This window comes from Haliotis rubra, unplaced genomic scaffold (genome assembly GCF_003918875.1).
Source record: "Haliotis rubra isolate DU_JTF1 unplaced genomic scaffold, ASM391887v1 Scf462, whole genome shotgun sequence".
NCBI classification, from domain to species: Eukaryota; Metazoa; Mollusca; class Gastropoda; order Lepetellida; family Haliotidae; genus Haliotis; species Haliotis rubra.
This window is the reverse complement of record NW_025767149.1, coordinates 595,160-622,479: the sequence shown is the minus strand read 5'-3', so window position 1 is coordinate 622,479 and position 27,320 is coordinate 595,160. Positions and strand designations below refer to the sequence as shown.

The 27,320-nt window shown below is 39.6% G+C and overlaps 1 protein-coding gene across 5 annotated transcripts; it reads right to left on the bottom strand.

Annotated features, from left to right (window-relative positions):
• Nucleotides 1-612: 612 nt before the first annotated feature.
• LOC124290341 (amyloid protein-binding protein 2-like) lies at nucleotides 613-26,126 on the bottom strand. 5 transcript variants are annotated; one of them, XM_046727050.1, is made up of 15 exons: nucleotides 25,964-26,126; nucleotides 25,038-25,126; nucleotides 17,900-18,051; nucleotides 16,836-16,959; nucleotides 15,460-15,628; nucleotides 14,775-14,831; nucleotides 13,723-13,823; nucleotides 12,672-12,777; nucleotides 11,940-12,064; nucleotides 11,487-11,587; nucleotides 9,913-10,103; nucleotides 8,787-8,952; nucleotides 1,618-7,340; nucleotides 1,294-1,339; nucleotides 613-1,240 (listed from the first exon to the last, which is right to left on the bottom strand). In XM_046727050.1, the coding sequence occupies exons 1-13, from the start codon at nucleotides 26,102-26,104 to the stop codon at nucleotides 7,120-7,122; spliced, it is 1,743 nt and encodes a 580-aa protein (XP_046583006.1). In that variant the 5' UTR covers nucleotides 26,105-26,126; the 3' UTR covers nucleotides 613-1,240; nucleotides 1,294-1,339; nucleotides 1,618-7,119. The 5 variants fall into 5 exon arrangements, with proteins under 5 accessions (XP_046583006.1, XP_046583005.1, XP_046583004.1 ...); XM_046727049.1 differs by having other exon boundaries at nucleotides 613-1,339; nucleotides 1,565-7,340; XM_046727048.1 differs by having other exon boundaries at nucleotides 613-1,346; nucleotides 1,572-7,340.
• Nucleotides 26,127-27,320: the final 1,194 nt, after the last annotated feature.

Genomic DNA, 27,320 nt, shown 5'->3' with positions numbered 1-27,320 from the left:
ATATTAAGATGGTGCACTGGACATGCGGTTGGCATAATCTCCAGATGTTTCAGTTTTATTCACAGAGCACCATTTGTTTGTGATATATCTCTTTCTAGATCAAGGGGCGGTGGGTTAGCCTTGTGGTTATAGAGTTCGTACCTGGGTTCGATTTCCCACATGGGTACAATCTATGAAGACCATTTCTGGTGTCCCAAGCTGTGATTTTGCTGGAATATTGCTAAAAGCAGCGTAAAACTAAACTCACTCTTCTAGATCAGTCATTTTACTGGTGCTGCTTGTCAAGCTGGTCCTTGGATCCAGAACAGGTTGAGATGTTGGTCATGCTATCAACCACCTGTTTGCCTAATTTGCCGGACACAACTGGAATAATGACTCGTGTAAACTGTTTGAAGTTCAAGAATATCATATATCTAAATGTAATCAAACTATAATTACTTGAAGTGATCATATCTAAATTTCTCCTGCATTGGTCCATTTAAGGTGTTCCCCCACCATGACATTGCTGGAATATTACTTAAAGCAATGTAAAGCCTTACTCACTCTTGTGCATTCTTTGTCATAAGTGACATATTCATGCAAAGGCTGATTTCATATCAACAAAACACTATGTAATTCCATGACGCTTTTATTACAGAAAGGGCAACAGTGAACATTCCACTTCTGTAACTTGTTACACATGGCATTTCACTAATATCAATGCTCAGGATAGGAGAACAAGATCTCAGCTTTGGCAGATAGCATGCTTGCCTGTCTACTCAGTGAAAACAAAATGGCTGCATAAGAAAGCTGTGTGTCCTGTAGTTTTGATGTGATTCGTCAAAGAAAACAGTCAGACAAACCAGTTGTCTGGTAGCTGATAGGAAGTCATGTGAACTGACATGCTTGAAGGTTGCAACTCTGCAGAACAACTTTTGACATCTTAAAAGACTTGGCCACCCAATGCCCCGACTCAGCTGAGACAATGGCACAGTTCTGGGCTGTTCAGAACCTGTGTTGTCAGTTCTGCATGTCTTGTCCAACGTTTGCTGTGATCACAAGTGCCTGTTCATACTACAATGTACAATATATATAGTAATATTACAGTGAGAACTTATTCTCCAGAACATGTGACCAACTTTATTCCCAGCTTTGCCATTTTTCAATATAATTTGCAGGCTTTCTCTCATCCCTTTATGAACCTTAAATCAAAGGTGTCTAAACACAGGCTGCCCTTACACTCATGGCAAGCACCTTCAACCTCTGACAACTTGTGTCTGAACAGCCTTTACACTCATGGCAAGCACCTGTAACCTCTGACAACTTGTGTCTGAACAGCCTTTACACTCATGGCAAGCACCTTCAACCTCTGACAACTTGAACTGCCCTTACACTCATGAACTGCCCTTACACTCATGGCAAGCACCTGTAACCTCTGACAACTTGTGTCTGAACTGCCCTTACACTCATGGCAAGCACCTTCAACCTCTGACAACTTGTGTCTGAACTGCCCTTACACTCATGGCAAGCACCTTCAACCTCTGACAACTTGTGTCTGAACTGCCCTTACACTCATGGCAAGCACCTGTAACCTCTGACAACTTGTGTCTGAACTGCCCTGACACGCATGGCAAGCACCTGTAACCTCTGACAACATGTGTCTGAACTGCCTTTACACTTATGGCAAGCACCTTTATCCTACCTCATGTAAGAATGTTCATCCCTGATTGGTTCACATGACCTTGAACAAATTACCATGTATGCCCCGTGCATGGCTGTACACCGCCCAAGCGGGGTATAAATCTTTGTGAAGGAGAATAAACCATTTATACCCCACCCCATGGAAAAAGCATGCATCCACGGCAGTCAGGGCACCGTGAACCAATGGTTTGGATCGACTAGTCAGTACCATGTTAGTAAAATATATGATTGAATTTCAGTTTGTTTTAATGTTATATATTTACATAATGAGAGATTCAAACATTCAGTAAGAAAAATTCATTGTAGCATTATCATCTCAGGGTATACAGGCTTTTATGAGTCCCTCGTTAGGTTTTATCCACCTCACCACCGGCCCGATGGATAAAACCTAACACAGGATGCATAAAACTGTATATCCCACAGGTCTTTGCGAGGATTAAAGATTTAAAAATATATAAAAAATTGAAATGACCCCCTGACTCGAAATGCTTCACACTACAATATATAATGACCATGTCATGATGTGTTGCACTGTGATGCATTTCAGAGTCAATGGTCATCTATAAAAATTATATTTTTAATCTTTAATGCTCGCAGACACTAGGACCTGTGGCATAACCCTCATCCCAATGCTACAAGTTACAGTTATCTCTGACAACAGGTGTTTATGATCACATCCACATTGACACAGGATCAATTCTCTTATGCAGCTGCACAGTGGAAATCTTGCAGTACAATGGCATGTTTATGTATGATGACATGTGTTCACTCAAATTCGAGCATACTCTGAGGGCAGTTACAAGGCAAAGTACAGGTTTTCTGATGGCTTGTATATATCTCAAGGCTAAACTTGTCCAATTAACTCATTTCACATACTGTTCTTGTCAGATCTTTTATTCATATTTAGTTCTATGTGACAAGTTTCCTGTTTCATACACATCATGTATTCTGAGAACAGGAGATAATATAATGATAATGTGTATCGTAACAGCACTCAACAATCTTCAACAAATGAAGGTCAACAGGATCATGAAACTAGTAGGGACTGATTATATTAGCTGATACTATGTGTAGAGGCTAGTTGCCTTAAGATTCAATGGCACTGAATCAGTAACACATCACATAAGAACACAAACAGTAGGTTTAAGATGGAAAATCAAGGAAAAATACACAACACATGACAATCAGCACTGGATAAGTTCTATTTGCTTTTTTCACATGCAATTAAACATAAAAAAAACCTTTATATGAGGAATTCATTTGGCTGTTTTTCATCTTATGACAGAGGGTATTAAACTAGAGAAGATAATACATGATACAAAACACTTGGGAAGCACTGCAACTTTACTTTACAAGTTGCCACTGTAAGCTCTGTACTGGAAGCCATACAAACACCAAGACTCTTGTCATTGAACAAACTTACTAATTCTTTCAGATGATATGTCAGTTGTTGCCCTGAGATGATATTCCACTTTAAAACCACAAACCCACAGAAAGAACAATGCAATTTGTTCCATTCTCCTCTGACAAACATATCTTATGTACAATGAATTTTTTAAATTATGAAATAAAACTCATCATTCTTCAATTCAAGCCATGCAGAAATTCTGGTTAAGCGTATAAACTATGACAAATTTTGGGGAATAAAAATTCATTTAAGATATGTTGGTAGACATGTCAAGGCGGTGAACATCAATAAAATACTCTCTGCAACCAAAGCTTCTGCATATTGTTCTCCCATGGCATGTTTTTAAGAAACTGACTGAACACATCACAGGAATCATTATAATGGTTTGCCGATGCCAGCCATCAATTTGGTAGCACCATGCATGTTAAGTAACAGCTAAACCTTCGATGTTTGAAAATCAAGGGAGCATTGTGGTAATCCTGATGTGAGTTTTCGAGATTTAGTGGTCCCTCAATTCAAATACCAAAGGATCTCAAACCACTTATTATTTTGAACACTGAAATCCCCTCTTGTCTTATGTAACATGAACAGGAAATTTGCATTATAACCTTCTGAAGCAACTGGTGAAATTCCCATGTTGACAGTTACCATGGAGTTGAATTCAATGGCACATTTTACAATCTCTCTATTCAGATGCATTGTTATTTTCAAAGACAAATAAATCTATATGACAGATCACATTTTGCAGGATGAGAAGTCAACTCGTCACACAGACAATGAACCCACTCACCAAGGTGACTTGACCTTAGACTTGACCTAGACCTGGTTACCTGTGGCATTGCCATCACAATCTGTATTGTACAGATGATTGGACTGAAACATCATTGTCACTACTTCACAGATTTGTATGTATTCACAACTCACCTCCATCACCAGTGAATACATAGCATCTACAGTTGATACGAGCTGTAATTGTGGTCTGTATCTAGTCCAAGTCAAGTAATAGAATGAGGCTGTGTCCAACTCATGGAAGTCAATTAAGTTCTACACAGTTGGCAAACTTTGAGCAAACCCTAAAATAATCAACATAGGTTGAAGGAAGTTTTTTCGTTGATAATTACCTCCCTTTAGGAGAGCAAACCAGTAAACAAGATGGCCGATCAATTAGAAACTATCATAGTCAAAGGAACGTGGAGAGAAGACTAGGGCTGTCCATCGACATAGATCAGAGAGATTGACAATCGTTAACTAAATATTGATTGATTATCTATAAATATCATAGAAATAACTTTGAAAAAAAATGTCTGAAAGAAATCACCATACTTCACATCACTGGTGAGTGGTGACTTATTATGAACAAAACAGTGTTCTGAACTTAATTTAGCAGTCCAGAATAAAAATGTAGCTTGGTGTATTGTGTCGGTAAATGTTTCTTTCTATATTTCTTTGCAATAGTTTATGTATGATAATATCGATGACACAATATACATATTGATGACAATCATTGATGATACTTCCTACTGACAATATTTCGGATTATCGATCTTTTTAGCCAGCATTTTGTAGCCAAGATTACTGAAAGCCTGTGGCAGATGTTGCATGGTAAAGATTTGCCACTTCTGAGATGTTCAGAAGATTTTTCAGTTACTGGATCAAAACCGTAGCCTTCTGACATTGTCTAGTGTTTTACAACAGGTAATGGAGTTTTAATCTTTCAGGAAGTTCTTAAATAAGCATCTGCCATCAGTACTGATGGAAGTACCTGCAGTTGCCACAGAATATTGTGGATTATCTTGAAGAAAACACTTTGTAGAAGCTACATATCTTCAATAAATATGGTTCAAAACATCCTTGTCAAATGCTGTCATTTACATATTCAGTAGTTTCTGAGTGGAAAACTAATGACGTCATCATGAAATTCCATTTGGATAATAAGTACAACATAAGAATTAACTGCATGACTTGGGGACAACTTTATTTTAGCGTGTTGTTTCAACAAACAGTTTCTTGCTTCAACTTGTAACATTCCAAGGACAAACAAAACATACATCATTTGGAAGCAGACTGGGTCAGTTTTCAGTCTGTAAAACAAACATGGTTTTAATCTTGTGTGAGTTCATTTACAAGAGGGGCTCTCAGGAAAACTGATGGAGAAGCCTGGGAGCACATGAGGAATCTTATTCAGAAGTATCCAATAGTTTAATTTAATGGTGTGATGAGCAGTATTTGAACAGGGGACACCTGGAAATAGGCTGCGCTCTGTACCCATGTGTGAATCAAACCTATGACTTTTGTGGCAAGCTAACACTTTAACCACTAGGCCACCCCACTGCTTCTGAACGGGTTACTGACACAGTTTCAGTGTGTGAGATTGGTTTAACACCCCTATGAACAGCGTTTAATTTATATCACATCAGGTTCACCTGGGAGAAAGCCATCATGGTGATGTATGTCTTGTACAGTTACCATGGTTATGTTTGTGAAACTGATAATCAATGGTATTGTACTGTCAAGCCAACAAGCCTAATCAGCTGGTAACTGCAATTCATGATCATAAGGATACGAATTGCAATGCCTTTGATGACCATTGACCCAAAGATGATAGGCAAATCCACATGGTTCAAGGTTCCTCAGCATTTATCAAGAAACAACTACAGTCATTAAAATATGAATATTGGCTCTGATGCATGTACTATCCTAAGAACTGACTTAACACAGCATGCCCAGATGCTGTTCTAAACATTTTAATTTAATCAATGCTGCTGTGACTCAAATGCAATATCAACTGAACATACAGTCAGGACAACGGAACAATACAGGAACATGACCATGATGAATGAAAGTGCCGACATGGTGAAATGATTGATGTGTTTGGACATTATGGTATAAACAATGGAAAATATGATAATCAACAAAGACTACAGCACTACTATGCATGCCCTGCAGCCGTTCTTACACCCACATTCTTGACTACTCAGCAGTTTTGATGTTGTCAAAACCTCAGCACAAAACATTGGGCAGATTGCATGACAAATCATAAGTAACATAAAACAAAGAATAAATTATAAATAAAAAGCATAGACAAGAGAAAATACAGGGAACATTACATTAAGATAATGTATGACTGCAAGATTCATGCAGTCCATTCATTGGCAATATTTGATTATTTGTGATCGTAATGTACATGATTCAAGTAACATGTTGTAGCACATTTCTTAACTCCTGTCTTCTGTAAATGAACATCATATTATGATTTTTATACATTGTCCATGACTGTCCACCATTAGAAAATATAGCTGAAATATGCTCAGAGTGTGAACATATCAAAATTGTCTTTCTAACAGCTTCCACACAAACACACATAGCTGCAAGTACAGTGTGAAATTGAACATATATCAATGCCCATATATTTCAGATAAGGTTGTCTCCATCGTCTATACCTCGGTGTCTTGAGTTATCTCCCCTTGAGCTTCATCTTCATTAGTTCTGTGATAATATATGTAACACGGAACACTACAGTCAATAAATACATGTGTCATATCACAATGTATGTTCCCAGTAACAAGATAGTTTTAGATCCTGTAATTCCAGCAGTGTCAACATTGTGATGTCGCACCCTCATGACTTCCATTCGTTGTAACTAGAATCACGGTTCGTGAGCTCTACAACACACAGCATCACTGACGAGGTTGATAAAGAGGTCCTGCCACCTTGTGTCCCACTGATAAACTGCAGCTACCACCACAACCAACCATTACCAATACAGAATTCATAGCTACAGGGATCCTTTATCCACTCAATTCCAACTGACAGTCTGCAAAGAAATCACTCCCCAGCTTTCTGATCCTCTGTACGGTTTCTATCACAAGGTCTCCCACTTTGCTATGAGCAGTGTGGGTGAGGCTTCAGAAACAAATCTTGGCTCACCATCCTGTATATCACAGAAACATGCTGCCAGCTCAATGATTCCTGTAACTAACATTGTTTGAGTCCTGGCAGTGACTGACAGAAAACATCAACTACACGTCACATCAGAAGTAGGCATCGATAATCTGGTGTATAGACTGTGTGACAGTGTAGTCCAGAGGTTTCACTTCCTCCATGTTGTGTGAGTCTCGTATGTGGTTCCATCGCTGTAGGATGTTACTATAATGTAAAGCCAGCTGTTGTTTGCCTACATTGTGGTACAGGCGCAGCAGCCCACGGTAGTCGTATTCCAAACCACTGTAGCCCTCGCCAAATAATTTCTGACCTACAAGCATACAAAACATTTAGTTAACTGAAAACACTCTGGACTGTGATTACAATACCCAAATACTGAATGGGCATGATTACTAAGGAATATTTCACTCCACAAATGTAAAACCTAAAACAGAAATAATGCTAAAGGACACACAAATGAGTATATATAGGCACATCCTGATCAAATCACTGCAGACATAAAAAAGACAAGTGTTTGCCACTGATATGGCAATGTCCCCCGCCGCTAAAAGATTGAATATCTATATTTCCTACTTTTAATTTTTGGTCACATACAAGATGCCTGAAATGACTGGTGTCTGCATAATTACCCAATGTAGGCTGTGAACATACTTGAAAACATTGGGTGCAATGTTTTATGAGATATCGCCTTTAAAAAGCAGTCAAAGTATCGTGGTGACCTTAAAGATAAAGTCAAGGTCACCCAAATAAACTGGTGTTTAGGAATACCCCAATGTAAACTGTCACCAAATTTTAAGACATTGGGTACAACAGTCCATGAGATGCCGTGTTAACAAGAGTTAAAAGTGTGCAAAGTGTCGTGGTGACCTTGACAATAAGGTCAAGGTCACCAAAATAAACTGGTGTCTGCGTAATCCCCCAATGTAGGCTGTCACCAAATTCAAAGACACTGGGTACAACAGTGCATGAGATATCACGTTATCAACAGTTTGAAAAGTGGTCAGTGTCGTGGTGACCTTGAAAATAAGGTCAAGGTCACCCAAATCGACTGATGTCTGCATAATCCCCTAATGTAGGCTGTCACCAAATTTCAAGACATTGGGTACAACAGTTCATGAGATATCACGCTAACAAGAGTTTGAAAAGTGGTCAAAGTGTCGTGGTGACCTTGAAATTAAATGTCAGTGGAACAATATCGGTGTCCATTAGACTCTCAGTGACCTTGGTTAAACACCAGTGTAAACAACACTTCAGTTTAACGCATGTTATATTTGAGATTACACTTTCTCAGTTGAGTACAGATTCCAGTACTTCTTATGGGATCCAAACTCACACTGTCAGTGTAAGGCACCAAATTGCCAGCACAAAGTCAGCCATATAACCTGCTCAGCCACAGTGGCGTCTACAAGAATTGAAGTCGGACAACTGGTAGCAAGATCACATACTTGCTGTACCTCTCTGACAAGGGTAAATTGTTAATGGCTCCCATGGCAGAAAGCTATGAATACACAATGCCTTTAAGAAAGTGGTCAAAATGTAAGGCATGTTATGTTTGGGATTACACTTTCACAGTAAAGTACTTCAATTCGGGTACTTTCTGGGGTTGAGTCCCTTCCTGTGACTCAGTGGAGACATTACTCACAGGTTAAATGAATAAATCATACTCAGGGTTAAATGAATAAATCAATGTAAACTTACAAATTCACAGTAACAATAATCATACACAGTTGTGTCGTTTTTATCAAACAGTGCCTACCTATTGCTATTGAACGTAGATAAAGTTTTTCTGCCTCATCAAATTTCTCCATATCGTAGTTGTACAATGAGGCAAGATGTCCGACAGATAGAGCCACTTCATAGTCCTCAGGCCCCAGCAGTCGTTCTTTGATCTCTATCGCCTTCAGGTGCATCTCTTCCGCTTCCTGCAACACCGCAACATCAACAAATATTGATCACTTGCAAAACACACACGACAAAATAGCTAACTTTACTAGCTTACCAATTACTTGTAATGTACAAAAGAGACAAGCCAAGGAGGTTGCTCTGATATCACAATTAACTATGCCAAATATTGTAGCCGATCCTCATTTCAGGCAGCTTCCAAAAACAAACAGTTTGTAATGCTCTGCCACTGAATCCTCATGATATATGTGTATTGTTCATCAGAGTTGTTTTAGCTGCACACACTTCAGCTGTATAAAGGCAGTCTGCACACAGTTGAGAACCCATGAAGTTCCGGGTAAAAATTGGTCTTCAGCAACCCATGCTTGGTGAGGCTTGTCGCCTTGTAAGAAGCGACTAACGGGATCTTATGCTTGCCACCTTGGTTGACACAAGTCATTACATCCCACTTGCATAGATTGATGCTCATGCTGTTGATCACTGAATTGACTGATCCAGACTCAATTATTTACAGAACACAGCCATATAGCTGGAATATTGCTGAGTGCAGCGTTAAACAACAAAAACCAAAAATCATTTGAGTCTACACTGGAGAAATCAGTGATATTGATATGAACAAAAACCCACATTGTCAGATTATTATTATTTATTATCATTATATGCCACATTTCTACAGCGCCCTATTTGAACTACTTCCAGATCACTGTAAGGCCCTTTACAAGTTGCTTTCCCCTCTATCATTAGATAACAATCTCAAACAGCACATTGTATTATCAATCTCAACTCCCTGGGAATCATACAACTCTTGCAGCCACTAGGCCACTAGTAAATGTGGCTTTCCCATTACGAGGTACACATTAACAGCTGGGTGGACTGGGACACATAGTCACATATTATGATGAACCAATGAGCATACAATCCATTAAGTTGCTGCTGACAACACGCACAGGTCACTTGCACAAATATATGCATCAACTCACCTTGTATCTGTGCATGGACTGATACAGTCTGCCTAGGTTGCCATAGTGTTTGGCTGTCTGAACATTGTTCTCCCCGAAGGCCTTTTTGGCCAGTTCTAGGGACTGAAGGTGAAGGTCCTGGGCTTCATGCAGTAGCTGGTCCTCCATCTTCTTGTTGTGGCTGTCAATGGCTATCTCCTCCAGGATCAGAGCTGACAATCAAACATACCAGGCTATACAAGACTATAAAAAGCCCCAAGTCACAACCCAGTCTATTCTTTTCCTAGCCTACAACATACAGTACCCCAGTATTTGTGACATATATCATTATCATTTTCACCTCATAAAGGAATTTGTTGCAGCTGTATATGTGGCCCAAGAAGATCCGGGTAAGAATTGGTCTTCAGCATCCCATGCCTTGTAAGAGGCGACTAACGGGATCTTATGATCATGCTTGCCACCTTGGTTGACACAAGTCATTACATCCCACTTGCATAGATTGATGCTCATGCTGTTGATCACTGAATTGACTGATCCAGACTCAAATATTTACAGAACACAGCCATATAGCTGGAATATTGCTGAGTGCAGCGTTAAACAACAAAAACCAAAAACCATTTTGATTCTACACTGGAGAAATCAGTGATATTAATATGAACTAACACCCACACTGATAACTGTAGATTTTCTCTGACTTTTTTACCACTCTGTTCATTCTTCCCCTTCAAGATCAGAAAACTATCAACAAAGAAAGATTGTCATACATGGCTTCTCTTGTCACAAGTATTCAGAACAAGCAGTCTTGTTTCCTTATCAAAGAAGCAACCAGATACCAAATTTACAGTCACTTTCTGTTTCTAACATGCTGAAATTATGGTAATGTTAAAGCTGGCTGAAGCATCTCTCCAGTGTATCAGCATGGCTTCACACAACTTGAGTGTTCACTGTTTCGGGGAAATATGTATTGCTGCAGCTATTTAGTATCATTCTATTCCGTCCTAATAAGACATTACAAATATATGATATTTTGTGGGCATCTAACACAGCTCATGCCTATTTGAAGGTATATGTGTACACAAATAGAAGTCCCATACCTCAATGCTAAGAAAGCAAAACCAAGCATGATAATTAATTCAATATGAAGGACGACAATGATAGTCTTTAACTATAGACAATGGAACAAGATTTATTATTTCTCAAATCCACCCTGAAATAATGTAAGAGGAACATATATTTTTCAGACTTTACACTTATTTTATACTGCCAATAGAGACATCTAGAGTGAGTGAGTTTGGTTTTACACTTTTAGCAATATTCCAGCAATATCTGGGCACGGGACACCTGAAATGGGCTTCACATAATGTGCCCATGTGGGGAATCGTACCCGGGTCTTCAGGGTGATGAGCTAACGCCTTAACCACTAGGCTACCCCACCGTCCACATGGGACTGAACCAAGCTCTACATGCAAATACTATACCCACTATACCACAGGGGCACTTTCGGTTGAGACAAAGCACATCACACATTGGTGTAAGAAAGGCCATTACTTGTTTTGCCAGTTCTGTGGAAATAATACTGATTTCAAAATACTCACCTTTGACTCTTTTCGAAGAGGAAAGTAATAAGTGATCTACTGGAAGAATATTGCACAAAATCTCTATCGCCTTTTCAGCATGATCCCTGCAAAAAGGAAAACTGCACAATTAAAGTTGCCACAGAACACACTGGAGAGTATATATTTACTATTATTTAGTCATGGCATGAAAGCTAAACGCACATCAGAGTATGATTGGATGATTGATAAAGCAAGCCATGTAGACAAAGGCTCCACATACCCAAGCACATGCTGTGTTACCAGTAAAACAATGGTTGCCAAGGTGACAGCTGGGATGTGTTTGAGTGAAGTGTTTTAATAAACTGGCAACAGATTCCACTAGGAATAGAACCAGAAAGGTGAAAGGCTCAGGGTGACATAGGTTAAATTTACATTTGTCTATTCCCGGTAATGGCAATGGTAATGGTAAACATTTATTGCAGTTATACTCACTTGGCCTTCTGGAATCTGCCCGAACTGTACTGCTCCACATACGATGCATATGCTAGGTCCTCATGGGCAATGGCCACATACAGATTGTTACCTCCAAACACAGCCTGTCGGATGTCGAGGGCAATCTAACAGGAGAAATACATCAGGCTGATAAAGTTGTCCGGAAATACTGCTACTACCAGTATTGTATTGATTACTCTGAGATTGCATTCCTGATGGGCAAGCAGACAAGCATGACAGCCTTTGGGAATTGGGGTAAGAACATGACCCCCAGGAACCATTGCTACTACAATCGGGGGGGCATGGCAGATACATGTTTAATAGTGAGGGGTCCTAATCCTTGTGATTTTACATTACAAGAAATGTAGAGGAAACCTTCCTAGAGATATAAACATACAAACTGCTGTCAAGACCGATGCACCTTGTTTGTTTGTTTGTTTAATGATACTCAGCAATATTCCAGCTACACTTGTATATAGTTGCTATCAGTAAACAATTGAGTCTGGATCAGACAATCCAGCGATCAACATCGTGAGCACCAAACTATGCAATTGGGATACAGTGACATGCGTCAACCAAGTCAGCAAGTCTGACCACCCGATTCCATTAGTCGCCTCTCACGACAAGCATGGGTTACTGAAGATCAATTCTAACCTGGATGTCACGGGTTTATATGTGTGCCTGTCTCAGACTGACTTTGGACATAAATTCAACACAACAAACAGAGCTTACCTGGTACACACACACAGACCCAGGTATAGAATCTACATTGAGGAGATAGAAACCATAGTCCAGAAGAGCATCAGAATACTTCGGGTGATGGCTTCCAAAATGCTCCCTGGAAAATGAAAATAAAAATTTGATGATACACCAGACTTTTGGAAAAACACTTCTAAAGTTTGCATACTAAGGAACAGTCTCTACTGGACAAACCATTGGGCGATACACATTGTTCGGGACAATTATGAGCACTTACGTCATCCGCATGCTAATGCTGACATGTTTCAAATATTACTGTGACGATGTCGGAATGACATACTAAAAAGTGTGGCACTGCTGAAACACACTGCCTTTTGAACGTTGTCAAATGTAATAACTGGTACACTAACAAAGTCAAAATAAACAAGGTTTTTTTTAGTTCTATGGATGCACAACTGGATCATTATAACATATGCAACATTTTAGTGAAGATGCCAACACCATTTTCAAGCAAGCAATCTACACCAAAATATTGCATATATTTTAATAAAGATGTTGTAATATCCATACAACTACCCCCTTTGTTCATCACATCAACTTTTAACGCCACTCAAGGAATTTAATACTTGAAATACTTGAACTTCATGGGGCGGAATCCCATAAGGGATTTGCAAGCACCCAAAGTCAAAGTAATCTAACCCACTCTGCCATCGTGGGTTAACCTTGCCTTCACAGAGGAAATATAAGAACTCACAGGCTAATGTAACACACAGGCTCAGGGGTGGAAATAACTTTAAAATTGCTAGTGTACTCCGGTACAGTGGCACATGTAAAATCACTTGCCCTGATAATTTTTCCACTGTACCAGCCGTTTTCTTGTTGATTTTTAAATAAACAACATAATTAACATTGGAAAGTCAACTTGACACCAGTACAGTGTGATATACAAATTAGCTATGGGTTATTTCCACCCCTGAGGCTAATGTAATATACTAATAATCTCTTTACATCAGAATCAAGCTAACTGTGTGGGTTCACTATATTACATCAGAAATTTCATTGGAAAGTAAAATGTACAAGTTACCTTGCATATGCAACTGCTTGTTTGATAAGCACTTCTGCCTTTTCAAACTCTCTCTTTACGACACACGCCTTGGAACACTGCCGCAACACATCCACCACAGCCTGGTACACGAACAGGGAGACATAGATACTAACTATCAAAAGTTTACACTCAATAGTGTACATGTAGCCACTTACTTCACGCAACTGTTCTAAACTAAATTTTGCAAAATATTCCATACCGTTTAAAGGTGCTGTTTATAAATGAACTGATGTATTGTAAAACAAATTCATAACGTTGAAAAGATTATTGTCATGCATTCAATAAATGATGAAACTCGGTTAAAAATGGCGAATTCTTATCAAAACTTTACACCAAAACGCAGCTGTTCACATGCACGATACTTGCATATACTTTTCAGCAGTTTGATGCATAATCCTCGTGCAATTAATCTGCACAAGGTTTGCAGGTGTTTCCCCCAAGTTAGTGGAGAAATTCATCTTCGTTGTAACCATATTATATACATACATAACAAATAGTGAATGTTTTAAGTGAGTCTAAACTTTTGATTGGTAGTATATATTTCATTTATCAGAACATGAAATATGTTGCAAAGAATCACCTCTAAGAGACACAGCATGGTTTTACATGACTCAGAAATACTCGTACCAAATTCTTGACAAGATATGTAAAGTGATTAAATCATATTCAAAAGCAAATTACACTACGTCATTTCATTACTTTCAGAACCCTCATATTTCCTGTAAAAGTCACTCGAAATTATCATTGGGGATACCCTGTCATGTTACATATATTTGTTGAACTACACCAATTTCAATTAACAAACAAAAATACTGAGTTCTTCATCAAAATCCATGCACTGAACTTGGATGATTATACCATTTCTGTGCCAGCAAACGTAATTATAACTTTAATATTTTTTTATTATCTCCTATATAACGGAGCTATTTTGGGATAGACACTGCAAAAACAGGCCTTGGAAAAATATTAACAACATGTCAGTCAGTTAATATTATTGTATCAAAGAATACTGATGTGATTTGTATTCTTACCTTATGAGACAAAGAGGGAGCCAGTTCATGCAGAGCAAGTGTACAATACTTGTAAGCCTGGAAATGAAATATGCAATAAAAATACAATACTGATACACACAAGACAACAATGATCAGAAGTTTTGTCATCCATAATAAACCATTATCAGCCTAGATATAGTAACAGTGAAAGCGTGACATTGTTCCATCATTGATGTCCCAGTACTTTACAGAGATACAACAAACATGACTCTTTCAACCAAATTTTTATCATCATACATGCATTCTTCTGTAGAGTAAAGAGTTGTTGATAGGTTCCAGTTGCAAGCAAGGTGAAGTACCGAAGTTTAGATTTGTTTGTTGTTTAACTCTCCACTCAGTAATATGCCAGCTATATGATGGCGGTCTGTAAATAATCGAGCCTGGACCAGACAACCAAGTCAGCGAGCCTGACCACCCGATCCCGTTAGTCGCCTCTAACAACAAGCGTGGGTTACTGCAGACCAATTCTAACCTGGATCTTCACAAGTGGTAGTAAAGAAGCCTTGTGGTAATAATGTACCTTGATCCTGAATACCCTGGTTCCATATCCAACACCGATACAATGTGTGCAAGCCATTTCTAGAATTCCCAACCAAGATATTTCTTGAAATGAAATGCAGAAAGTAGCATAAAATCACTCGCTCAAAGCAAACCGAGTACTGACCTCATCGTACTGACTTTCTGCAAACAGCAAAGCACAGCATTCTGTGTAGAGAGCTGACTTGCTGACTGTTATCCCATGCTGGGCTAGAATCTCCATCAGTCGGAATGCTTCCCTGCAGGTCTGGTCTGCCTCTCTGTACTTACAGTTGGCATTCTGTACATGCAGTAATCTGTAACACCAGAAAATATAAGATAACACCACAGACTTAGTATTTACTGCCATTGTTCTTCTGAGCTGAGCAACTTTCAATTCAGGGGTCGAGCTTCACATTCACCTCTAGGTATGCTCATAGCGCTAACAATTAAGGCACAGCACATTATTACCCCGGATAACCCAAGCTGCCTGTTAGGCGCTAGAAGGTTATAGTCATATGACTTTTTCCACCGGGTACCCGTTTTATGGCCCTGGCCATTCATAATATAGCAGTGCATCACTTCCTGGTCGACCGTTCATTCCTTGGTCATTTGTCACTTGGAATGTACGAATGTGACCTTGATTATATAGAAGGCTGTTGCATGATGTTTTCATTTGAAACACAAAATTGTGATAAATGTCAAAAGACGAGTTTAAGAAACATATTTCTTGCACTAGTTTTCATTGCAGACTTGTGACTGATAAGTGCTTAGAAACTGAAGTGGTTATTGGTTAAGTATTTATTATCTCAATGACTTGCAATGTACATATGATTATCATGAGAGAAAGTATATACACACATTTACAGTAGCACATTACGCAAGTTTAACATGTTCAAGGACGACTTGCACAAAATAGTATTGCTTACAAAAATAGCATTGCTTACAACAAACGGTGCCACAGGTGTCTTGAGCATATGTGCTCAGAATTCTACAACATTTTTCAAGCATCAAATAAGTGTAACTTTAAAATTAATTGACCATTTGTTTGTTTGTTACTTATATTGCTATAAAAAATTGAATCTGGACCAGACAATCCAGTGATCAACAACATGAGTATCTATCTACAATGAGTCAACCAAGTCAGCGGCCTGACCACCCAATTCCATTAGTTCCCTATGATGAAAAGCATGGGTTACTGAAGACCGATTCTAGCCCGGATCTTCATGGGTGAGTTATTGATCAGTGTCAATTTTTAGTTTCTGAAATTTCTCCAAGTTAACAGTTTTCCATTCATCTAGCATACATAAATAAGTGAGTGAGTGAGTTTAGTTTTACGCCGCTTTAGCAATATTCCAGCAATATTACATCAGGGGACACCTAAACTGTAAACTGGGCGTCACACATTGTACCCATGTGCGGAATCAAACCCAGACCTTCAGCATGACAAACGAGCACTTTAACCACTAGGCTACCCCACCGCCCAATACATAACTAAGAAACGTGTATTTTGTTTTAACACACCTGACACTGCATTCCAGAGCTCTACACAGACTGCCAGTATCCGTCTCTGCCTGACACACTTCGGCACAAGCTTTGTACACACGTTCACTGTCTTGAAACCAGCCTGCATCACTCAGAAAACCACCTGGAAGCAGGAAACATCTCTTGAATAATAATAGAGAATAACAACAGAGAGTTGATCTTAACATGTTAGTTATTTTAATGTGATATGACACTAAAACAAGTAAGTTGGGTTCAATGCTGCTTTGAACAGTATTTCAGTGACATAATGGTGTGGGAGGAAAGTTTTTGTTTAACGCCAAACTCAGCAATAGTCCATCTATCTGGTAGCCATAAAAAAATAACCGAGTCTGGCCTAGACAACCCATGGATAGACACCATAGGCATCAAAGCAATTGGGATATGATTACGTGTGTCAACCAAGTCAGTGAGTCTGAGAGAGAGTGAGTGAGTTTAGTTTTACGCCGCACTCAGCAATATTCCAGCTATATGGCGATGGTCTGTAAATAATCGAGTCTGGACCAGACAATCCTGTAATCATCGATCTGCGCAATTGGGAAGCGATGACGTGTGTCAACCAGGTCAGCGAGCCTGAACCCCGATCCCGTTAGTCGCCTCTTACGACAAGCATGGGTCACTGACTGAAAGACTGAAGGGATGTAGGTCCTGGTCATCTCCTACTTCAGTGAAACCTACAAGTGTGTACATGGTGCAAACCTCAGAACATAACCATGGTGAACTACGAGATCTAAACCATGATTTTAGTTTTCTGGCACCATGTGGCACATCTAAAGAGATAACGCATAGACAACTGGCCCCTCATTCCGTTAACAGCCAGTGACATTAATGGTGAATCTGTTCCCTAAAATATTTAGGAAATGATGGTGTCAGTTGGTAAAGATGTGACCAGATATTTGAACACCCATCTTAATATTTCTACAAACAGTAATCAACTGCTACAATAATGGCTTCAACGTGTAGCCAACAACTTTCATGTAGATCTGAACCAGACTGCTGTCATTCGACATTTGGCAGATGCAAATATACAGTATGAACAAACCTACCTAAATTAAATCCAAGCTGTAGATATCTTATTTTTGTGTACTGATCTTTCTTCATTATTTCTGACACACGGACAACAAAAGAATCAGCCAGGATTCCTGATGCCCGTAAACCATGATCCATCAAGGCTTGAAAACAGTGGTGTAGCAGGTGTCTGTAAAACAAGGTGAAAACATACAGTGAACTGGCACAATCATTTGGTTTGTGGAGATCTCTCACTTCTGATCATACATACACCAGGGTCAAGGGCAGGGGTGGAAATAACCCATTGCCCGACGTCCGAGTCCAGTGTTTTTTTCTGTCGGGCAAGCAAATTTGTATATCACACTGTACCAGTGTCCAGTTGACTTTCCAATGTTAATTATGATGTTTATTTAAAAAAGTCAACAAGAAAACGTCTGGTATAGTGGAAAAATTATCAGGGCAAGTGATTTTGCATGTGTCACTGTTCCGGAGTACACTAGCACTTTTAAAGTTATTTCCACCCCTGAAGGGGTTCAAAGGGGGTTTGGACCGTTCCTGGTGCTGATGTTGGAGGTGTATGATAAGGACACCAAAAATTATATTCTCAATCAAAACAGAAAAATGTCTTTCCTTTCACAGTAAGGCTGGCCTCCTGAATATCTTAATTTTCAATGCCATCCATCAAACCAGGCTTTTCATGCATTTGGGCAAAAAACACAGAAACATACAGAGCTTTAAAGTCATGTGCACTGGAGACACAGTTGTCTTTCTAAGGCAGATTCTCAGGCTTCATAACCAAAAGAAGACTTCATAGATGGCAAGTGTGTTTAATGACTGAGGACTGATTCACAAACAAAGAAACACTTGTGTGTACATCTGTACACATGATGTAATCTTGGTAATATTAATGTGTTGCAGCCGGGTTTAACAGGTTAATTTATAAGCATACATCCAAAATGTCCTATAGATGGTTTTCAAATTTCAAAGAGATACTGACAAAATGTCAAATTGAAAGTTAACAAAATCACGAAAATGTCCTAAAGTCATTAGTCTCCACCAAGTTCCCTGGTTGCTAAAGTACCACATTCTCTTCCCACAGAGGTTACTTGTCATATCTTCCTACCAAGATATGACAAGTAACCCCTGTTGCAAGAGAATGAAAGAACCAATGCTATTATGTATTTACATTGATTAAATTAGCGATTTACCTCATCGGAATAGCATACAATGACCTGCTGTGACAGTCAGTATGACTGTCTTACAAGGTGAGGTGAAATTGGGTTTAAAGTCGTGCTTGAGAATATTTCGCTAATATGACGACGTGCATGCGTGTGTATGTGTATGTGCGGCTGCTTGTACTAGCCCAGACTTAAGCTGGTTTATAGTGCTAGCCCACTGAGATACAATGCCACAGTGAAGCATGAGTACCCCACTCAGACACATTACAAGGCCACTAAGCATAAATCACTGACTAATGTCAAGTACCAAGGTCAATCTGCATTCATACTAGAGCTGGTTATCGCTCACAATATGCAGATTGATCATCAAGGTTAGTAATTGATCAATAATAATTGTAATCGTAAACCCCACCACAGAACTTATGTGGGCAATAACGGTACACAATCATAACATTGTGCAAACAAAACAGACACGAGGATACTTCCTGTTGAGACACGCACACAAGTATGTTTACATAGCAGATTTAAGAGTCAGGAAACAATTGTATATGTCTTGAATTAACAAACACAAAAATAGAAACATACTTTCTAAAGTATAATTCGATGCTTTATAATTTACGAATATCAAATAGTCTCTTGAGCCCACTGATGATCACCGATGCAAGTGAGATCAATCAATTGACTGATCATTTGATCAATCGCTCCAGCACTATACATGCTATATATGATGACTGACAGATCAAGACAGAAGTATCTATTTGTCAGGGTTAATGGCTGACTGGCTAACTGGTGATCTGCTACTACAACTGTTCATTGTTAATGTTCATTACCATGCTGTAAAATGAAAATCCTCCAACATTGTTGCTACACACCTGACTACCCCATGTAGCGGACATCATGTACCTTATCATGAATGATGAAGAATAAATACTAATCTAAAGACTCAGAAGTGTTCAAAATTAAGGGTGAATGTTCTTAACATAACTTATATTAAAACTTAAAACAAACATGTAGTCCTAAGCCTAACCTAAATGTAACCAAGAGGAACAGAAAGGGGTTCTCAACCCTTAGTACTGTGAAGGTGTAAATGATTACAAAGAATTGTCTTGGTAAGCTTTGTTAACATATGTTTGAACTGAAATGGGTGCCTAACCTATGTCTTCATATTGGGGAACAAAATCAGAAAGGGGACCCAAGTATGATGTTGGATTGATTAGATAAATAAGTGGTTTAGCAAAACAAATCACTATTATGACAAAACCAGTGCTTTTTTAAGTACTGTCGGAAATAGAAAATTGGAAATTTTAACTATAAATTGTATATTTATATACTTATCCTATCTCACGACTTGCACCTCTCTCTCTTCATTCGACCATGAGTGGAAACGAATTAAACTTTACTCCAGGCCTACCTTGTCCCTGTCCCTGTGCTGTGCATGCCTTAGCCATGCTCACTAGTCCGTGACAGCACGTGGCATGCGCAGTCCTCACCCACGTGATCACCTTACATACTCATTCTCGATCTTGGAGCCATAAAAGGACAAAACCAGAACGGTAGTAATCTAAGTAGTGGGGAGGTAGGGTGGGACTTTATCGCGTGAGATAGGATAAGTTTAAAAATTTGGAAATTTTAATACTTATCCTATCTCACGACTTGCACTTATCCAACGGTAGGAAGGTGGGTCATAGATTACCCGAAGTTCAAGCGATAACAGCTAAGCGTTATGCCGAAAAAAACGTAGGAAGCAACAACAAGGCAGGCCAATAACTACCAAAGTTACTACGTGCGAGGGTTAGTTCGAACCCATTGACTTACTAAGGACAAGCGCTCCCAGGGACCGGGATTCCCGAGCAATGTGGTGTTCAATCACTACCTTCACGAAAGTGAAAGGACGCAGCTTAGCGAGTGTAATCAGTCGCATCGCCACGATTTCCAAGGTACCCCCGTAATAAAAGTCTAACGACTAGTATTGGGCCAGCCCCTGCTTCGAAACAACCCCCACAGACACACCCACATGGAGGGTGAAAGGGTAATTGAATCGGAAAACTCACAATTTTAACGTTCAGTACCACAACAACATCTTCTGACTGCCACTACTTACCACAGTAAGATCATATAGATGTGTATACGTACTTAGGAGCATGAACGCTACGAAGTGTAACACTTCGGGAATGACTCACTTCACTGAGGTAATTACTCCGTGGAGCAGAGGACAGTAAGTGAGGTGGCGACTCTCCAGAGTCTCAAAACAAAATGGGAGGAGAAATCTAAATCCCGGAAGAATCAAAGACGCAAAACAGAAAATACGTTTCAGATTTATTCAGATTGTACACAAGCAGAAACGATCGCGACTGGTGATCATCTGCACTAATGGGTATCCATATAGCATCGTAGCACAAGGAAGTTCAGTATCTGCGATGTTGCGCTGCTGACAACTGTTGGACAAGGATGAGTGGTCCAAACTGATGAAGGCCTTGAATATCCGTCACCGACACATCTCTGAGGTAATGAGACGAAAATACAGTGTCAGAACGCCAAAAACAACCCTCCATTATAGCAGTTAACAAGCAGCTACTATGCAACGCCATAGTAGAAGCCAATGCCCTGGTTTCATGAGGGTTGACTGCCGTAGGTGGTGGCAAACCGGCAAAAGTGTAGGCTCGTAGAATTGTAGATCGTAGCCAATATGAGAGAATTGTGCGAGAGACTTCTGCCTTGGAAGCAGTAGACAAGGGTATAAACAGTCACTTACGCAAGTGGCGGCGCTCTTGCGATGCTTTAAATGCAAAGCACTCTAGCTGGACAGAGAGACAGATCCTCACATCTTCTGGACCCAAAATAGTAGACAAAGGTGGGATTGTAAAAAGGCGATCAGGTTGACCCGGCAACTGGTTTTAGCGACAAAATGCCAGCGCAATCAAAAAAATACCTTGCTCTGTCTACCCTGTTCAAAACGGACACGATTGACATCTAGAGCATAAAGTTCTGATACTCGTGCCGCCGTGGCCAAGGCAATCAGAAAAAAGGTCTTGAACAAAACCTGTTCAAAATCCTTGTCCTGTAAGGGTTCATAAAACTTGGACAATAAGTAGCGAAGGACCAAGATAAGTCCCAAGCTGGTGGACGAAATTTCCTGGATTGGTCGGCTAGCTTAAAAGATCGAAGCAAGTACTGCAGTTCCGGTACCGTGGAAACCTTCGTACAGAAAGTCGTAGCTTAGACCAAATTAATAGCCGCCAAGTAAGTAGCTAAAGTGGAACCCTAGAGTTTCCTTGTAGCCCGCAAATGTTGTAAATATTCCTCAACAACCTGGGGCGAAGCAGTAGTAGGGGAAGTGATCCCTCTGACCCGACAATGACATTAAAATTTCTTCCACTTATCGTGATATAAAGAGCGTGTAGACGTGCGATGAGCTGCAGTGATAGCTGAGGCCACTCTGTGAGAATAACCTTTTGCCATTAGTGATTTCTGCAAATGTGCCATACATGAAGATTGAACGTCTGTGCTGACTCGTGATACACCAGTCGCGGATGAACTAGTAGGTCGTCCCGCACGGGAAGAGGAATACTGCTTCGACAGACTTGACTTTTTAGTCCGACGAACCAGCTTCTTGCCGGCCAGAAGGGCGCTACCAAAAGCAGTTGCACTTTGTTGGTTAACAGAATTTTCTGAATGACCTTGTGAAGCAGAGCCGGGGGCGGAAATGCATACGCGTTGAGACCCTGCCAGGGAATGGCTAAGGCGTCGTGATCCCAAGCTAGTGGATCCGGTATTGGAGACACGAATCTCGGCAGTTGGGAGTTGAACCGATTGGCAAACAGGTCCACACTTGGTCGAGATAGCGGGTAAATTATCGTCTGAAAAATGGGTCGACTGAAGGGCACCAAAGGGACTGAAGGGCACCAAAGAGATGCCCGGCACAAACATTCCATACCAACAGAACTGTCGTTGGGCCACCAGCGCTTGAAGGGTCGAGGCGCAGTTCCCTGGGTAACAGAATCAACTCCTGAGGGTTGTTGGCTTGAAGATGAGGTCGCCACCTGTCCCAGAAAAACAACTGGAAGCTGTGTAGGCGAACTGCTGCAGCTGAAAACTTTCGTTTTCTGGCCTGAACAGGCTTATCCATGTTGAGCAATTCTCAGACGAAAAAATTCCACATACACTCTGTCGAGCGACAAGAAAGAGAATGAGTATGTAAGGTGATCACGTGGGTGAGGACTGCGCATGCCACGTGCTGTCACAGAATAGTGAGCATGGCTAAGGCAGGAAGGCATGCACAGCATGGGGACAAGGTAGGCCTGGAGCAAGTCGTGAGATAGGATAAGTTTAAAAATTAACTGTTTTAAGGCTGTTAATCTGTACCCTTAAAATTTACACAATTGCAAATAGCACATGTCGAAAAAATCCACATCAGCCTAACTGGGTGTTCAGTGAGATGCATAATAGGATATCCAGAAAAGCATGTTTACTCGTAAAATCGGGCAAAACTTAAAAAAGTATGAATAGCTGCTGAAAACAATAGATCAGACTATAGATGGGAATTAGGTCGCTCAGCCAAGTATGACGACGGATCGTCGACTCACCTGGCATGAAATGCATGTGCTGCCAACAGGCACAAAGGGTTATCTCAATGACATTTTATGCTTTTTCATGTGGGTTGAATATGTCTCATCGATTGAATAACATCTTACGTGTCTTTCTTTCAAAAGGTTTATGTTGAGATATGTAAAGGAGTATTATACCCATAGAAAAGCTTAAATCTGCCAACGTATAAAATGTCTCAAAATATATAGGTGGCATGATCACCCGAAAGATCGACAGGACTGGATATTATTTGTAAATTGTTATGACATGCTGTTTGCTTCCCCAGTTTAATTCCCCTAAAAGATTGTCTTATCTCAGGTGATATCTCTGTCCCCCAGCCTGACCCCAACCACCGTCTTCGACACCCGTCCTGTTCTTTTGAGACGACCTCACTTGTTTCTTATTACAGTGATAGTGAGACACCATGGTAGCTACATCCTTCATAGTTTCAGTAAAATTAAAAAATTAATGTCAGCTATTGTTTATTATGAAGCTAAGTTTAATTTCAAAATGGGCATTTAAAAGTGTCCTTTGTAATACAATATCATCACCCACTTATTGGCATAAAGCCATGGTCAGTTCCAAATAAGTCACTTTGGACTTGGGGGGTGGGGGGACATATTGCTCATTTCTGCACTAATCTCTCTTCAGTAAAGTCCTTTTTCTACGTTTTCTATGTCCCTACCACTGAGACTGTAGTTAGGTCGAACTAAATTTAACAGGTATTTCACTCTTTCACATATTAACTACATAAATTGTAGATATAAATGCGAAAAAACAGGGTTTTTCCTTTTTTCGACAGTACTTTCGTGGCACTTTTACTTGCTGGTCAGGTGGGTCAACAGTAAATGAAAATACTGGTTACAACTAAAACATACCAGTCCCATCATTGCTAAAACATAGATCTAAGAATTTGAAAGACACATGTTTTTTACTTGCTATATCATTATCAATCAATTATGATTTGCAATGTTTGGTTCATCTGAAGTACTTTTAAGTACTGTGAAGCAATCTGTGATATGAAAAGCATTTCTTAATTGTAATTTCTGCAGCACATAAGGACAACAGAACCACTGTAGATTGAAGCATAATTTATACAAATATTAGGAGTGAAACAGTATGCTCTTACCACGGTATGGTATATATTGCAGTACAAGGCCTTCAGTTTGGTCTGTTTCGGTTCGGTATATGAGAACTTATGAGCAGAAAGAAATGCATATATTTTGACAAAATGATTCGATATTTTGACATTTTAGAAAAGCTTTAAAAAGGTTAATAAAATAATGGTACAAAAACCGAAAATACCAAATTTTTGCATTAAGGTATTACCAATCCAAAGGTAAAATACCACAGTTCTACTAATACCGCGATAAACTGTTTCACCCCTTACAAATAAGAAAATAGTAATACAAACCTTTTGTCATTGACCTTTAAAACTTTGGCAAATGTATCTAAATCACTAAATTCCATTCCCAACTGACACAGCCTTCCCTTACTGTAGAGCTGGAAAATAGAAGTTGTAAATTTACTAAATTATGATACATACATGCAAAAACTAAGAGTGACACACAACTATATCAACAGAGATGCCAACTCTGAATCTAAGGAAAACGGAGTCATGACTGGCTGAAACCCAGCCATTAGCACCAAAGGTGAAAGTTGGGGGTGAGCGTGCGTGGTTGACTCTGCCATTTTGTTTCACTTTCATACGGACTATGATATGCATTTGGAAAAACTTTGTGAAACTTCATTGTCAATAACACGCAATATACACAATCAACACCCAAAGGATCCACACGCTAAGCTTCTGAATGCTTGAACCAGTGTTCACTCAAATAAATCACCGATTACTTACGAAATTGAATACTGCAAAATAATTTTTTTTAACAGAAATCGGAGAGCAGATTTTGTATTTGAAAATCGAGTAACTCTGCCAAAATCGGAGTGGTTCGCATCTCTGTATCAATCAAAACATACCATAATTATTGTATAGATACAGTAATAAGGTATCTGTTGGTGTTAGAACATTGGTCATAATTGTATTCATGTTATTACCATGAAACTATAAGTAACCAGTTGAGTCTCACTCATTCACTGTCTATCTCTCTTAAACTGTGATCTTGGTAAACAGGGGCTGTGAAGGTCCTTAGACTGACTGAATTAAGAGACATGTGGTTTATATCTGATGAATCGGATAGCATCTGCATATGTAGTTTACAAACTGGCTGTTGTTGACGAAAGAGTTGACTTAAACTGACACCTGATACCAGGAAATTCAGGTATACGAAACCGAATGTAGGCTGCCATTTTATATTATATATTTACCAAAATATGCCTTACCTTATAATAAATATCAAACTGCACATTTTCTGGTAGAACCTTTAAATCCCTTCTGCCCCTTGGATATGAAGCTACGATAGCTGAAACGGCTGTGTTATACAACGAATCAGGTACCCAATGCAACGCACAGGCAGACGCCATGATGGATACCTTGACCAGTGACGTCACTGAAAGGGAGGTAAGTCCTGTTCCAAATACCGCTATGTCGCCCCAGGCACATATGTATTCTAACTTTGAAAGTATAGGAATATGGGTTTTCTCTTCACGCATGCAAATTTGCTTAATATGGGCTACAATGGCGACTGGTCGATTTCACCACCAAGTGGTATCTGGTAATTAAGCGACCTTATGTGAGACGACTGAGTGTCATATTGACCTTTGATCTTGGGAGTTAATTCACCAATTTTACACCATTCTCCAAACGAGCCAGTAAAGGACCGTTCATAATTTATGGCGGGGGGTGGGGGGTGAGGGGATGATAATTTTTATGAAGAAGCATGTACAATGTGAATTACCCCCCTAAAATGTATGTACAAATTAAGTGACCCCCCTGCATGCCATGTACAAAATCAATGACCCCCCCTCCCCTTCCCAAAATTTCTAAGCATATTTTAAACATATCTTAAAGTACAAAATTGCTGACCCTCCTAGTACATGTGTACAAAATTGATAACCCCCTAGCTCCCCAGAACAAAATAGGTGACCCCCCTTAAAATCATCATCACTCCCCCTAGCCATAAATTATGAACGGTCCCTATAAGTCAAATGTTCATTAAAATATGAAAGATAAATAACTAGATTTACCAAACTTTTAAAAAAGTCACTGCAACTTTTCCTTCACTTCTGACTTCATGAATATATACTGAATATATGTAAGTGAGTAGCAAAGAAAGCAGGACTTCAGAGTCAGTTAAAAATTGTGAGTGAGTTTAGTTTTACGCCACTTTTAGCATTAGTCCAGCAAGACCACAGCGGGGTACAGCAGAAAAGGACTTTACTCATTGTACCGACGCCCCAACCTTGAATATTTGACTAAAGCCACATTGAAGTTAATGTTTTTGCAGGGTGTGTTGCAGGGTGTGTGAGGGGTTAGTCCCACAAACATGACAGTCTCAGTCTCGAAGTTGCCATACCCACGATTGACTGTACCATTACTACTTTATTCAAGTTTAGAAACAAGGCCAACAAAGGCGTAATTCTCTTCGGATAAAGGTTTGGAAGGAAATGTACCGTAATGTTTGTTAGTGTTGTGAGAGATGAATGATAATAATTCATTGTATTATCGTCTGATGGTGCACGTTAAAACTATCCAAGAAGAAAATAGAAAAGAAAAATCTACATGTAAAGTAAAAGCTAC